Consider the following 12189-nt stretch of genomic DNA (forward strand, 5'->3'; position numbering starts at 1 on the left):
TTTGACAGAGCTTGTGCTAGAGGTTGTTTGTTTGGAAAAAGACTGACCAGCTTTTCCCCCCCTCTTCCTTCTCCTCTCTCTCTGTCTCTCTCTCTCCTCTTTTAAACACTCTGGCATAATACTGAATGACTTTGTTTTCAAGCTGTCTTAGCCTTTCTTTGTGAAGAAAAGGCCTGAGTATACTTTCCCTGTGGGACACAAGTGTTATTTTTGGAGCAGAGGTTCTTAGCCTGATCTCTGTCTAAACCAGTTTCTGTTCTCTGTGAGGTCGTGATCTGGGGTGGCTCTGAGTGGTCTTGGTGGAGATGAGCTTCCCGGCTCCAGGAGGGATCGTGGGCAAAGATGTCGGGGGGCCACCCTGAAACTTCGCTGCTCTGGGTCTCAACACAAGGTTTCTCCACATTCAAATTGTGCCCTGGGAACAGTCTCGACCACATGTGTGGAACGGTGTGCTTTTTCTTCTGGGTCACTTCATGGGACACTTGGGGATAAGGTGAGGCCCCCTTTCTAACCTGGCACTTTAGGTCACAGACTCCTAAGAACTAAGAAAGCCGCGGCTGGGCAATCTCTGCAGAGCACTCAGAGTGTGGGGCGGGGCTGCGGAAGAGCCACAGCCCACTCTGATGGCCATGACTTGGGTCCCCAAGCACCTCCTGGGACAGGTCTCCGAGTTCAGAGCATCCTTTTCGGTAAGGTGCTCGGCCCCAGGCTGCTAGGAGCCAGGAAAAAAACCTCTCCAACTTCTCCCAGTTCTTCTTCCTGACCTGTCACAGCTGGGGGTGTGCAGAGCTTGAGCCTGCTAGGAAACATGTAAAATGAGAACAGTTTAAAACTACTCTCAGCGGCACAAAGCACACTACCTTGTTCCGATGCCCTTCCTTTGGGAATTGGTAGCTGTGTGTTCAGGGAGCAGGTAGCTGTGTGTGTGGAGAAAGGCCGGGTGATGACGGGAAGCCTCTGCAGGTGTTTCAGGCTGCTGCTGCCTTGGGAACAGGAGGTGACCTGTCTTTCCCTGACCAGCTAAACACAGCTAACAAAGCTTCTTCTGAGAGAAACCTCTTTCTGCGCCCTGCCGGCCCCCCTGCCCAGTCCCAGCTGCAGGCTAGAGGTCTTTCTGTAAATCCCCTGGGAGTTACTGAACCTTGGAGCAGAAACCAGCCATCTGGCACCCCAGCCACCATGGACATGGGGGGCCTGGACACCAGATCACCAACATGGCCTACCAGCAGGTCCGGAAGACCTCAGAGTGCCACAGCATGGAGCGGCAGCGGCGCCACAGGAGCCTGATGCTGCCCAGGCAGCAAAGCGGTGCCCAGCTGCGCCAGGCGCTGCCCCTGGACTTCAACAGCCTGTGTGCGCAGCAGCTCATTGGTCACCACCTCTTCCAGGACTTCCTGGCCACGGTGTCCCATCCCAAGAGGCCTCAGCCTTCCTTGAGCAGGTACAGAGATGGTAGCTGGCGAGGAGTGTCTCCCTAGGGCAGCATGCTGCAGGTGCCAGTGGGCACTGGTGGTGCTGCCCCTCCCCTTGGACACCCACACTGCTTCCTTAGCCCAACTCTGGCCACCAGGTGCCAAGCAGCCACCAATGAGGAAGAGCAAGCGGCCCTGGTGACATTGGCCAAGGCTGAGGCCGTGTCCTTGCAGGACCAGCCCTCCTGGGATTTCCTGACCAGCCCGCTCTATGGTAAGTTTCCACAGTGGAAAGGCTTTGAGATGCAGCTGGTGACAAACAAGTTCTTCACCAAGTTTGGGGTGCTAGGAAAAGGTGGTTTTGGGGGCATCTTGGAACAGCCAGGTGAGGTATTGAAGGATACAGCATAAAAGGGTTTTGGAGGGTTTTTTTTGGCTTTTTCTTTTTTAATTCTAGGGAACTTCCTCAAAACTAATTTCAGTGCCACCTGTGGAGAATTCCCAGCTTGCTCTCACCTCTTCTTTCTCACGACCATGTGAAATAAAAGGAGAACAGCACAGGAAAGACAGACAAAATGTGGAACTGGCCAAGAATCTTTATCTTGGGGTCCAACCAGGAACCACTGAAATGCCCTGGACATTTTAGAGAATGGTAGTGATGCATGATGGGGGAGCCCCCTTTCCGCTTAAAGGTGGTAATAGAGGCAATTTGAGGAAAGCTGCAGGCACCCAAGATCGCCCTTGTCTAAGGTAAAGCTGGGAATTCACTTTGCACCACTGCTGTGCTCTGCTCTTTCTTTTTTTAAGTAGAAAAAAGGTCTTGAGGTAAAATTCACATAACATTACCATTAACCATTAACCATTTTTGAGGTAAAATCCCATAACATAAAATTAAACATTAACCATTCTAAAGTGTGCAATTCAAAAGCATTTAGTTCATTACAATGTTGTATAACCTTCACCTCTATCTAGTTACAAGATAATTCTGTCACCCTGTACCCATTAACAGGTACTCGCCATCCCCCTCCTCCTTGGCCCTGGCAACCGCCGGCCGGAGTTCTCTCTCCATGGACTCGCCTAGTCTGATGTTTCCTGTAAGCGGAGCCACATGACACGTGACCTTTTGTGTCTGGCTTCTTTCACTGGGCATAATTTTTGGAGGTTTGTTCGTGTTGTAGCATGCATCGTTCCTTTTTTAGGGCTGAATGATATGCTATTGTATGGGTGTACTACATTTCATGTACTTATTCCCCTGTGGTGGACACTTGGGTTGTTTCTACCTCCTGGCTACCGTGAACAGTACCACTGTGAGCCTCCATGCACAAGTGTGTATTTGGGTACTGATTTTCATTTCTCTCTCATGTATGTCTAGGGGTGGGATTGCTGGGTCATGTGTTTAACTTTTTGAAGAACCACCGAACTCTTTCTCATTGTGCATTCCTGCCGGCAATGCACAAGGGTTCCAATGTCTTCCTATCCTCACCAACACTTGTTATTTTCCCTTTTTTTCAGTATAGGCCACCTGGTGGGAGTGAAGTGGTACCTCACTGTGGTCCCAACTCTTTCTAGATGAATTTCTCAGAAGCCTGCCGTCTTCACTTTGGCTGATGTCCACCCCTCCACCTGCCGTCTCACCCTCCCCACCTCCTCTCTCCAGTACTTTCCACTTCCACCTCTTCCTCTCCCTTTCTTTCTCTCCTTTAAGGTATGTGCTGGCCAGCTGAAAAACACTGGCAAGATGTATGCCTGTAAGAAACTGACAAGAAGAGGCTGAAGAAGAAAAATGGTGAGGAAATGGCTCTCTCAGAAAAGGAAATCTTGGAGAGGATCAGCAGCCCTTTCACTATCTCTCCAGCCTATGCCTTTGGGAGCAAGTCCCATCTCTTCCAGGTCATGAGCCTGACGAATGGAGAAGACCTCAAGTTCCACATCTACAGCACAGGCACGTGAGTCCTGGCCATGAGCAGGGTGGCCTTCTACTCGGCCCAGGTAACCTGTGGGCTGCTGCACCTGCACTCTCTCAGCATTGTCCACCGAGACCTGAAGTCTGAGAACGTGCTTCTGAATGACATTGGCAGTTCCTGGCTGTCTGACCTGGGGCTGGCCATGCAGATCCAGGAGGGCAAGCCCATCACCCAGAAGGTAAGTGGCTCTCCACTTGCCCTAGGTTGGGGCACAGGGTCAGAGCAGAGAGGAGAGGACTGATCTAGTCCCAGGGCAAACAGACTTGAACTCAGTTCTCCTCGTTTCCATTTTCTTAAAGCCCTTATGTTGTCATCTTGCCTTAAGCGGAGTGAGGTAAGAGGATTAGCTTAACTGCTTATTTGGGGGGCTACTTAGCTCTCCTCTCAATTGGAAGTCAAGGGGAGCCTTTTTAGTGACTTGGAGGTGGTCCCTGCTGAATCAACAGTCAGGGCCTAGGTTTGTTCCACCGATGACCACTGCCTGGTGCCATGTCCCTGAGTCAATAGAGCCTTGGTTTCCTTTCTGCAAAATTAGGGGGCTGAACCCTAAAATCCCAGGATCCTTGCAGGTCAACTTTGACAGAGTAAGACAAAGAAAAAGAAGAAACCTGTAACTCTGAGCAATGTTAAATTAAATATGTCCTTGCCTGTTGAGTGTGGAATGGGGAATGTTTCACATTGGATGAAGGTGAAATTTGAAATGAAAATATGTATAAGAGAGCAAAGGTCACTGATGTTTATTTTAATCAATTTCATTCAAAGTGGCTTACAGAGAATTCCTTGTTTGAAAAGGGAGTTAATATAATTAAGCAATTTTATTAAGTCAGCAATACAAAATCTCTGGAATTCTGACAGGCCTTTACCACTGAGGTTCTGTGCATAAAGGTGCAAGATTCCCTAGGAAGACAGGGCCCAAGACACAGTCTTAAATATTCACTTAAAACTTTGTTTCTCCTGGCTGGCGTAGCTCAGTGGATTGAGCACAGGCTGCGAACCAAAGCATCGCAGGTTCGATTCCCAGTCAGGGCACATTCCTGGGTTGCAGGCCACAGCCCCCAGCAACTGCACATTGATGTTTCTCTCTCTCTTTCTCCCTACCTTCCCTCTCTAAAAATAAATAAATAAAATATTTTTAAAAATACCATTGAAATCTATAATTCATATAGAATATCATTTTTTAAAAAAATCTTTGTTTCTGCATAGCTTCCAGTTTACAAGGCAGAGAGAACAGTCAGGCAAGGAAGTAAAGAGAACCATGGCCAGTTTGGGAACTGCAGGTGATTGTACGTGGCTGTAAGGTGAGGGGCTGTGACAAGACATGTCGGGCTCAGATCCTGCAAAGTTGTTGGAACGTTTTCTTGTGGGGAACAGAGAGCCGCTGAAAGGTTTTAAGAAGGGAAATGACATGAGTCTATTTGCATGTTTAAAAGACCAATTCGAGCCTTTGCAGGTGTGGCTCAGTTGCTTGGAGCATAGTTCCGTACACCAAGGGGTTGGGTGTTCAATTCCAGGTCAGGGCACATACCTAGGTTGTCAGTTTAATTCCTGGTCAGGGTGCTTATGGGAGACAACCAATCAATGTTTCTGTTTTCTCTCTCTCCCCACTTCCTCTTTCTCTAAAATCAATAAACATATCAGGGCACAGAAGCAAATTAGGATCCTAATGTCATGGCCCAGGAAGGGTTGATGGGGGCCTGCTTAAGCCAGTAGGACTGAAGAAGTGAGAGTAAATCAGAGCTATTGGAAAGAGACCGGGCGGGACCTCAAGGACAGTGGCAGTGAGGGTCTCTAGTTCCAGTGACCAGAAGTGAGAGGCACAGAAGCTGCCAGGTTCAATTGTGATGGTATTGCACATGAGTCTCCTCTGTGACAGGCAGGTGGAGGTGTTCTGGACATTGAGACCTGCAGGTCTGGTGCTGTGGAGAAAGGTCTGGGCTCCACATAGGGACCTGACATTATCGTAGCTCAGGTAGCAGCAGGCACCACTGGCAGCCTCTGCCACAGGAGCCAGAGGAGAAGAGGACTTCCGGAAAGAGAGTGGTCAACACTGCTGAACGGGGTCCCAACACAGTCTGTGGGATTTGGCACTTAGGAAGCCACAGAGCACTTTTCAAGGTCTAGACTCAGACTGTGGAGGTTGGACTGACCTGGAAGAAGAGTGCAACACTAAGGAAGGAGGCTGGTCACTAGAGAGGGAACACAGAGGGGAGGATGGGCTTTCCAGCAGGGAGAGTGGAGCAGATATAGATGCTGAGGCAAGAATAAGGAGAGAACTTGGTGGTTCTGTGAGAAGGGAAGAGAGTGCATGATGGAGGAGAAACCAAGAAAGAAGCAGAATGGAATGGAGGCTTTCAGTAATGCTGTCTCCTAAGGGGGTGGGGAGGAGGCAGAGCGTTTGCCTTGGGACCTTGCTATGGACATGGAAATGGGAATGTCATGAACCCATGTCCGTCTATGCAAGAAAAAACTGATGTGCATTACTCCAGGGGTTTTAATTTGTATTGTCAATTATGCACAGTAGAAATGTTACTTCTGAGTGTCCCAAGTTCATGGACTGTGCTAAGGTAATATATCTCCACCTTGCTGGAGATTTAGGAGATACATAGTTTTGTCTCTCTCTCTCTCTGCTAGAAATTTTTTCTCAGTCTTCCTCCAGCTCTGATCTTGGGCCAAGAGAATGTCAAAAGCCAGTTACTTTAGTGACTCCTGTGTCCCGCTCCAGATCCTTTGGAACCTGCAGGAAACCTTCTGTGCCTCCTTGATATTATCCACTATAAAGGATGCACTTGGTAGAGAAGTTCACTGCCTTGAGACTGCTGGCCCTTTGCCTTTCCTGAATCCTTCTCTGTCCCGTGAGACCAAACTTCAGGGTTTAGACTGCTTCCCCCATCTAAGAAGTTTTAGTCCCAGTCCTCAGGCCTGCCCCCACAGCCTAGGGGACCATCAAGAGGGATGGGGTAAAAGAGAGAGCAAGATTGGAAGCCATCAAAAGACAGAAGAAAAGGAAAGCCTCCCTCCTTCACCCGTTGCCCCTCTGCATAGCGAAGGAAAACCTCTCCATTTCCTATGTACTGCAGCTCCCGCCCCTGTAACTGGGCCCCCAAGTGAAACTGAAGATGTTACACTTCACAGAAGAAATGAAAAATGACACACCTGCAGGGCTTCTGTAGCCACTAGCATCGCTTTAATGCCACAATACTGTATGGAGAATTAGGGTGAGCGTTACGACGAAGGTGTGAAGGAAAATCTCCCTGATTATACAGGTTGGATTCTGCATTGGCTCCGTGCAGTTCTCCCGGAAACGTTCAGTCATGGTGGCGTCGGAGTCTCTGCTAGATTCTCCTCTTTCAGCTCCTCGTTTAGTCTTGTGTGAGCTAGGGCTGCTTTCTGCTACATGTAACAGAATACCAGATTCTCAACCATCCAGGGCCAAGGTCTTGGTAAAAATCTCCTGGCCCTTTCCTCCTTGTCACAAGATGGCTTTTGAAACTCCAGCTATCTAGTCCACATTGCAGGATGGAAGAAAGGGGGAGAAAGAAGCAATGTCAACAGACTTCTGCTTACATTCCATTGGCCAGACCCACGCCACATGCTCACCTCCAGCTGCAAGGGAGCCTGAAAAATAGAGCTTTTCATTTTCCAGCCTCTGTTGCAGAAGATGCAGAAGGAGAGGAGGAGAGAGGTTAGGTGGTGGATGAGCTGATGGCATCTGTTACACCAACCCCCAAGGGGAAAAATATTGATAGGATCTAGGAAATGTCATTCAGCTATTTACTCACACAGGGCTTAAAACTAAAGAATACCTAGTATGCCCTGGCTGGTGTGGCTCAGCTGGTTGGAGTGCTGTCCTGCAACTGAAAACTCACTGTTTCAATTCCTGGTTATGGCACATGCCCAGGTTGCAGGCTTGATCCCCACATACAGGGGGCAGCTGATCGGTGTTTCTCTCTCAGATGGATTCTCTCCCTCTCTTCCTTCTCCTCTCTCTCAAATGAGAACAAAATAAACCTTTAAAAAAAAAGAATAACTGTTACAGTGCTGTGGTAAGCAGAATTGTAAAATTACCTCTGTGACACTTGCCCTTGTATAATTTCCTCCTCTTGAGTATGGGCAGGACCTGTGAATTAATATATCACTCCCATGATTGTATTACATTATAAGGCAAAGTGGGTTTTGAAGATGTGATTAAGGTTACTAATCAGTTGACTTTGAGTGATTCAAAAGAGAAATTATTCAGGTGGCCTCACCTAATCACATGAGTCCTTTAAACATGAGCATGGAGGTCAGAGACAGCAGAAATCAGAAACGTAAAGAAAGACAGGGCTTCAACACACCATTGCTGACTTTGAAGATGGAGAGAACCATGTGGCAATGAGCTGAGAGCTGCTCTGGCTGACAGAGAAACAAGAGAAACTGCCAGGGTCCAGCCTCGGCGGGGTCTCAGGGTCCCCGAAGGATGCACGGCTCAGGCGGAGAGACTGAAGCGAGACACCCAGTGGGGTGCCGGAGGACAGCCAGGCTTTCTGGGCCCACCTGACTCACCGAGAAAAATCAATCTTTATTTTTATAGGGGAGGTTATACAACATTCAATGCATAGTGTGATTATTAAAACAGAAATGGTTACCATAGAAATCATTTCAAAAAACACAGAAGGTTTTACAGATCAATCATGTTAAACAAAGAAATAACTGAAAAGTACAGAGGTCCCACAGATCAACCATATTAAACAAAGGTTATTTTGACCAAGAGGGTCATTAATCAGATAGCCAATGAAGCTATATGGACATAAACTTTCAGGTGCCAATTATAACTAGGTGTGTATTAAGATTTTAAGGATTGGTCTAAATTAAAAGGGTACAAGGGGTGATTTATAGGTTATATAGAAATTAGCTGTTATCCATTGCGGTTAGATTTGTCTCAGTTAGGTAACTGTTTTTTGCCTAGGTTTTCTGATTTATACATCTTGGGGGAGGGCATGTTTTGTGTTCGTTTCCATGTATTGAGATTATTATTTTCAACTAGAATTCCTTGCTTCTTTACACTCCTGTCTAGGGTATGGGAGGGGTAGTGGCTCTAATAAATTTTAAGCTTTAAAGTGGTGACTCCTTAAGAAACATTCCTAGCAACAGCTTCCTTCAGTGTTCTGGCAGTTGGTCTGCCCATAGTTTAATTTTGTCCTTAACTTCCCAGGTGGGGGACGCAGGCAGCACTAGGGTTGCTAGGGGTCTCTATTCTGTGGTCAGCAAGTCATTTAGTGCAGAATCAGAGGCATCATGCAGATTTTTTGTTATAACACACAGGTATCCAAAAATCCCACCGCCTATTGAATTGCTAGCAGGGACAAGCATGCAGGAGGAGATAGACAGGAGATCTGGCCATAGTCGCCTCTGCTGTGCAGACGCGTCTTATCTGACCTGACTGTGTCAAAGGTCAGCTGTTGGTCGGCTCCCGACAAGAAACAGGGACCCAAGTCCTAAGCGACAATGAGCTGAATTGTGCCATAACCATGTGAACTTGGAAGAGGATCCTGAGCACCAGATGAGAATGCAGCCCATCAGACATCCTGGCTTTGGCCTTGTGAGATCCTGACCAAAGAACCCCACCATGCTATGCCTAAACTTCATAGAACTGTGAGCTAATAAATGGGTATTGTTTTAAATTGCTAAGTCTGTGGTCATTTGTGTCACAACAATAGAAAACTCATACAGACCATTAATAAAGGAAGATCATTTTTTTCCCAGGGGAAAAAAATTCTGACTGCATAAAAATTAATGAAGAAGATAGCAATGTGCTGAACATTGTTAAAGGGACAGAGTTTTCCTTCCCAGCAGGGCTCCGAAGACCCTACCATCAGAACTTAGGACACAGAATTTGAAACTCTGGACGTTATTCTTCCAAGAGGGTAACTCTTCCCCAGGTAGAAGCGGGCCTCCCTGCAGGGGCACAGGTCTTCTCAGGCGACTGTGGGGACACGCACTGAAGCACTTTGGACAATGTTCTGTAAGCAAGGGGAGCCATGGAAGGTTTTTAGCAGGAAAGCAGAAGAGCAGAGTGATTCTTTAGGAAGATGACTGCGATGCTGCGTAAGATAAATTGAAGGAGAAAGAGTCTGGGGCTCGAGAGAAAGGGGGGTCCACACAGAGTCGCTGTAATGATCCGCACACAAGGTCAGGAGGGTTGAGAGAGCTCCCTGGGCTGTTACTAGCCTTGGGTCTGACACTCTGAGCCTCCTGGCTTCTCACTAGCTTCATCAACATCCGTGTCTGTACTTCCTTCTCCTAAAACATGGCTGCTCTCGGTGGAGGGGACAAGGAAGTACCAGACCCACCCCTGGAATGTGGTGACTGAAGGAGGCATTTCAGGGGAGGAAAGGCACAGGGCGACTCTGCAGGAGTCTGGAAAGACTGACACGAGAGGAGAGGCAGGGATGCCTAAGAGCACTGGCCTAGGTCCCAGCAGTGTCATTGATTCACTGTGTCTGCCATCTCAGGCAGGGCCTGGGACATGTTAAATCTCTATGAGTCCATGAGATAGTCTTTGGACTATTTGGAGGAAAAGACTTGTAAACACAAAAGATAAATATATGGACGTTACTATGATTAACTGGACTCTCAGTCATTATGGGACAAAAAAAGTTACTTAAGAAAATGAAATCAATGGTTTAGATAACTAAGAAGCCCAGAGGCTTGGCCTGCTCCCCAGGTGTCTGAGCAGTGTCCCTGGATATCGCGCTCTCTGTTTCCCAGCTCCAATCTCCTCGGTGTCGACCGCACTCTCAGGCAGGCCCTCCTCACGTACAGGCCCCCAGCGGCTCCACACCCATCCTGCCAACTGGGCAACGCTGTGGAAAGAAAGCACTTCCTCACAAACAGTTCCTTCACAATTCCCAGGGAAGACTCTCAGTGCATGGCTCATGTCATGTGCTCAACCACAGCCGAGTCCACTGGCCAGGGTGACAGCACTGCTGTTCCCAGGGAGGTTTGTGCCCTCTAAATCTTGTGAACTCATAGCACAGGAATGCGTTCTCCAAGGGAAAATCAGGATGGAAGAGAATGGGAAATGAACATCAGTAAGGCAAAAACAATGAATGCCTCTAATAACTGCTGTTACCTCAATGTTTAAAAAGTTCAAAAGTGCCCTGGCTGGCGTAGCTCAGTGGATTGAGCACGGGCTGCGAACCAGGCTTTGCAGGTTCAATTCCCAGTCAGGGCACATGCTGAGGTTGTAGGCCATGGCCCCCAGCAACCGCACATTGATGTTTCTCTCTCTCTCTCTCTCTCTCTCTCTCTCTCTCTCCCCTTCCCTCCCCTCTCTAAAAATAAATAAATAAAAATCTTTAAAAAAAAGTTCAAAAGCTTTCTGGCCTCTCAATCAAGGAGTAATGGGATCTAGATCCTTTATTTTTTTTAACCTTTTAAAAAATTTTAATCATTGTTCAAATACAGTTTTCTCCTTTTTACTCCCAATCCAGTCCCCCCCTCCCACCCTCCCCACTTCCCTCCCGGGATCTAGATCCTTTATAAAAGCTTGTATAAGGTAGGGACTAGTTTTAGCTCCATTTTACAGATGGAGAAATTGAGACTCAGAGAGGTTAAGCTACCTACCCAAAGTCACATCACTAGGATGCGATAGGGACCAATTATGTCAGATTCAAGAGCACTTACTGTTTTGACTCCACCTTGTTCAGTTTCCACACAGCACAGACGTGGCCTATGGTTTTTAACACTGTAAAGGGCTCTCCCCTGAGGAAAACTCAGACAGAATAAGAGCATTAGCGTATCTTCCTCAGTCTGGTCCGATGCAGACACCAACCACAATCCTAGCTGAACCACTGGCAGAGTTAAGTCTTCAGAAGACGAGCACCCCCACCTTCACAAGGAGCAGTGCGACTAAGTCTCAGCGCTAAGCTCCCAGACATAGGCACAATATCATCAAACGCGGTCCCAGCCACTGCCTAAATGCACTTGTAATACGTGTGATAAGCGCCCCTGCCTGTTCCCAGCTGACATCCACATGCACACAATAAAACAAATTCATATCACTTATCAGGGACTCAGGAAAATACAACAGGGAAATTGGGCTGTGAGGCTCTGCTGGGACTGTTCAGACCCACTCAGCTTCCGTGTGGATAACAGTGACCTTCAGCTTCTGTGGAACGTGAGTCCTGAGGACTGAGAACAGGAACGGGAACAAAGTTAGAATAACGTCCCGAAAGCTGGCTCGTGTGGGTTCCTCGTCCTGCCTTGAAGCCTCTGGCCAGCTCCCCATATCCAGAAGGATAGTGGGTGACAGAGGTCAGGCATTATTATATTTATTTTGAAGCCTCTATTATACTGAACACAATCTCAGAGATGTACTGAGTAAGTGATTTTTAAAAGATTGCTAAATGGGTCTCATCGGAAGTTAACACCTACACACATCACAACGGTCCTGACCCTGCTCTCAAATGCTTTTTTTAATTTTGGAATTTACTTCTGAGTGACAGTTTGAGAGCCGCACAGGAGAGGCAGGTGCTGGTCCCTTGTTGTCACACACGGGTCTCCACCCGAATCACAACCACCGTCATCATTTAGTTCCTGGTAGCTGTTGACCACTACAAAAACCTCAGGTCCTTTCTCAAAGTGTTTACCACTATTAAGGGCATTCAAAAATCTTCACAGCAGTCTTAGAATTATTTTTTTAACATTCCTTCATTGAAAAGACATTCATTCATTCACTCAATCAATCATTCAACATATATTTATTGAGCATTTCCCAGGACTGTGTTAAACATGAGGGCTAAAAATGAACATGATTTTCTGCCTACATGGAG

At 47.4% G+C, this 12189-nt stretch overlaps 1 protein-coding gene and 1 long non-coding RNA gene across 2 annotated transcripts in view; one reads left to right on the forward strand and one right to left on the reverse strand.

The window, feature by feature from the left end:
- The first annotated feature begins 629 nt into the window (after positions 1–629).
- The window catches only part of GRK7 (G protein-coupled receptor kinase 7), a 29359-nt gene continuing 17799 nt past the window's right edge, over positions 630–12189 (forward strand). Inside the window, 7 exon segments of the mRNA XM_045832018.1 lie at positions 630–689; positions 895–1201; positions 1204–1404; positions 1407–1476; positions 1478–1802; positions 3118–3166; positions 3169–3554. Of these exon segments, the coding sequence (XP_045687974.1) occupies positions 630–689; positions 895–1201; positions 1204–1404; positions 1407–1476; positions 1478–1802; positions 3118–3166; positions 3169–3554 (1398 nt within the window).
- Positions 6539–11311, reverse strand: LOC123814475. The gene is made up of 2 exons (XR_006784921.1): positions 11042–11311; positions 6539–7384 (listed from the first exon to the last, which is right to left on the reverse strand). It is a non-coding gene; the product is annotated as an uncharacterized LOC123814475 (long non-coding RNA).

This window comes from Phyllostomus hastatus, unplaced genomic scaffold (assembly GCF_019186645.2).
Source record: "Phyllostomus hastatus isolate PE091 unplaced genomic scaffold, TTU_PhHast_1.1 phas_contig_16, whole genome shotgun sequence".
In the NCBI taxonomy this organism is placed as follows: domain Eukaryota; kingdom Metazoa; phylum Chordata; class Mammalia; order Chiroptera; family Phyllostomidae; genus Phyllostomus; species Phyllostomus hastatus.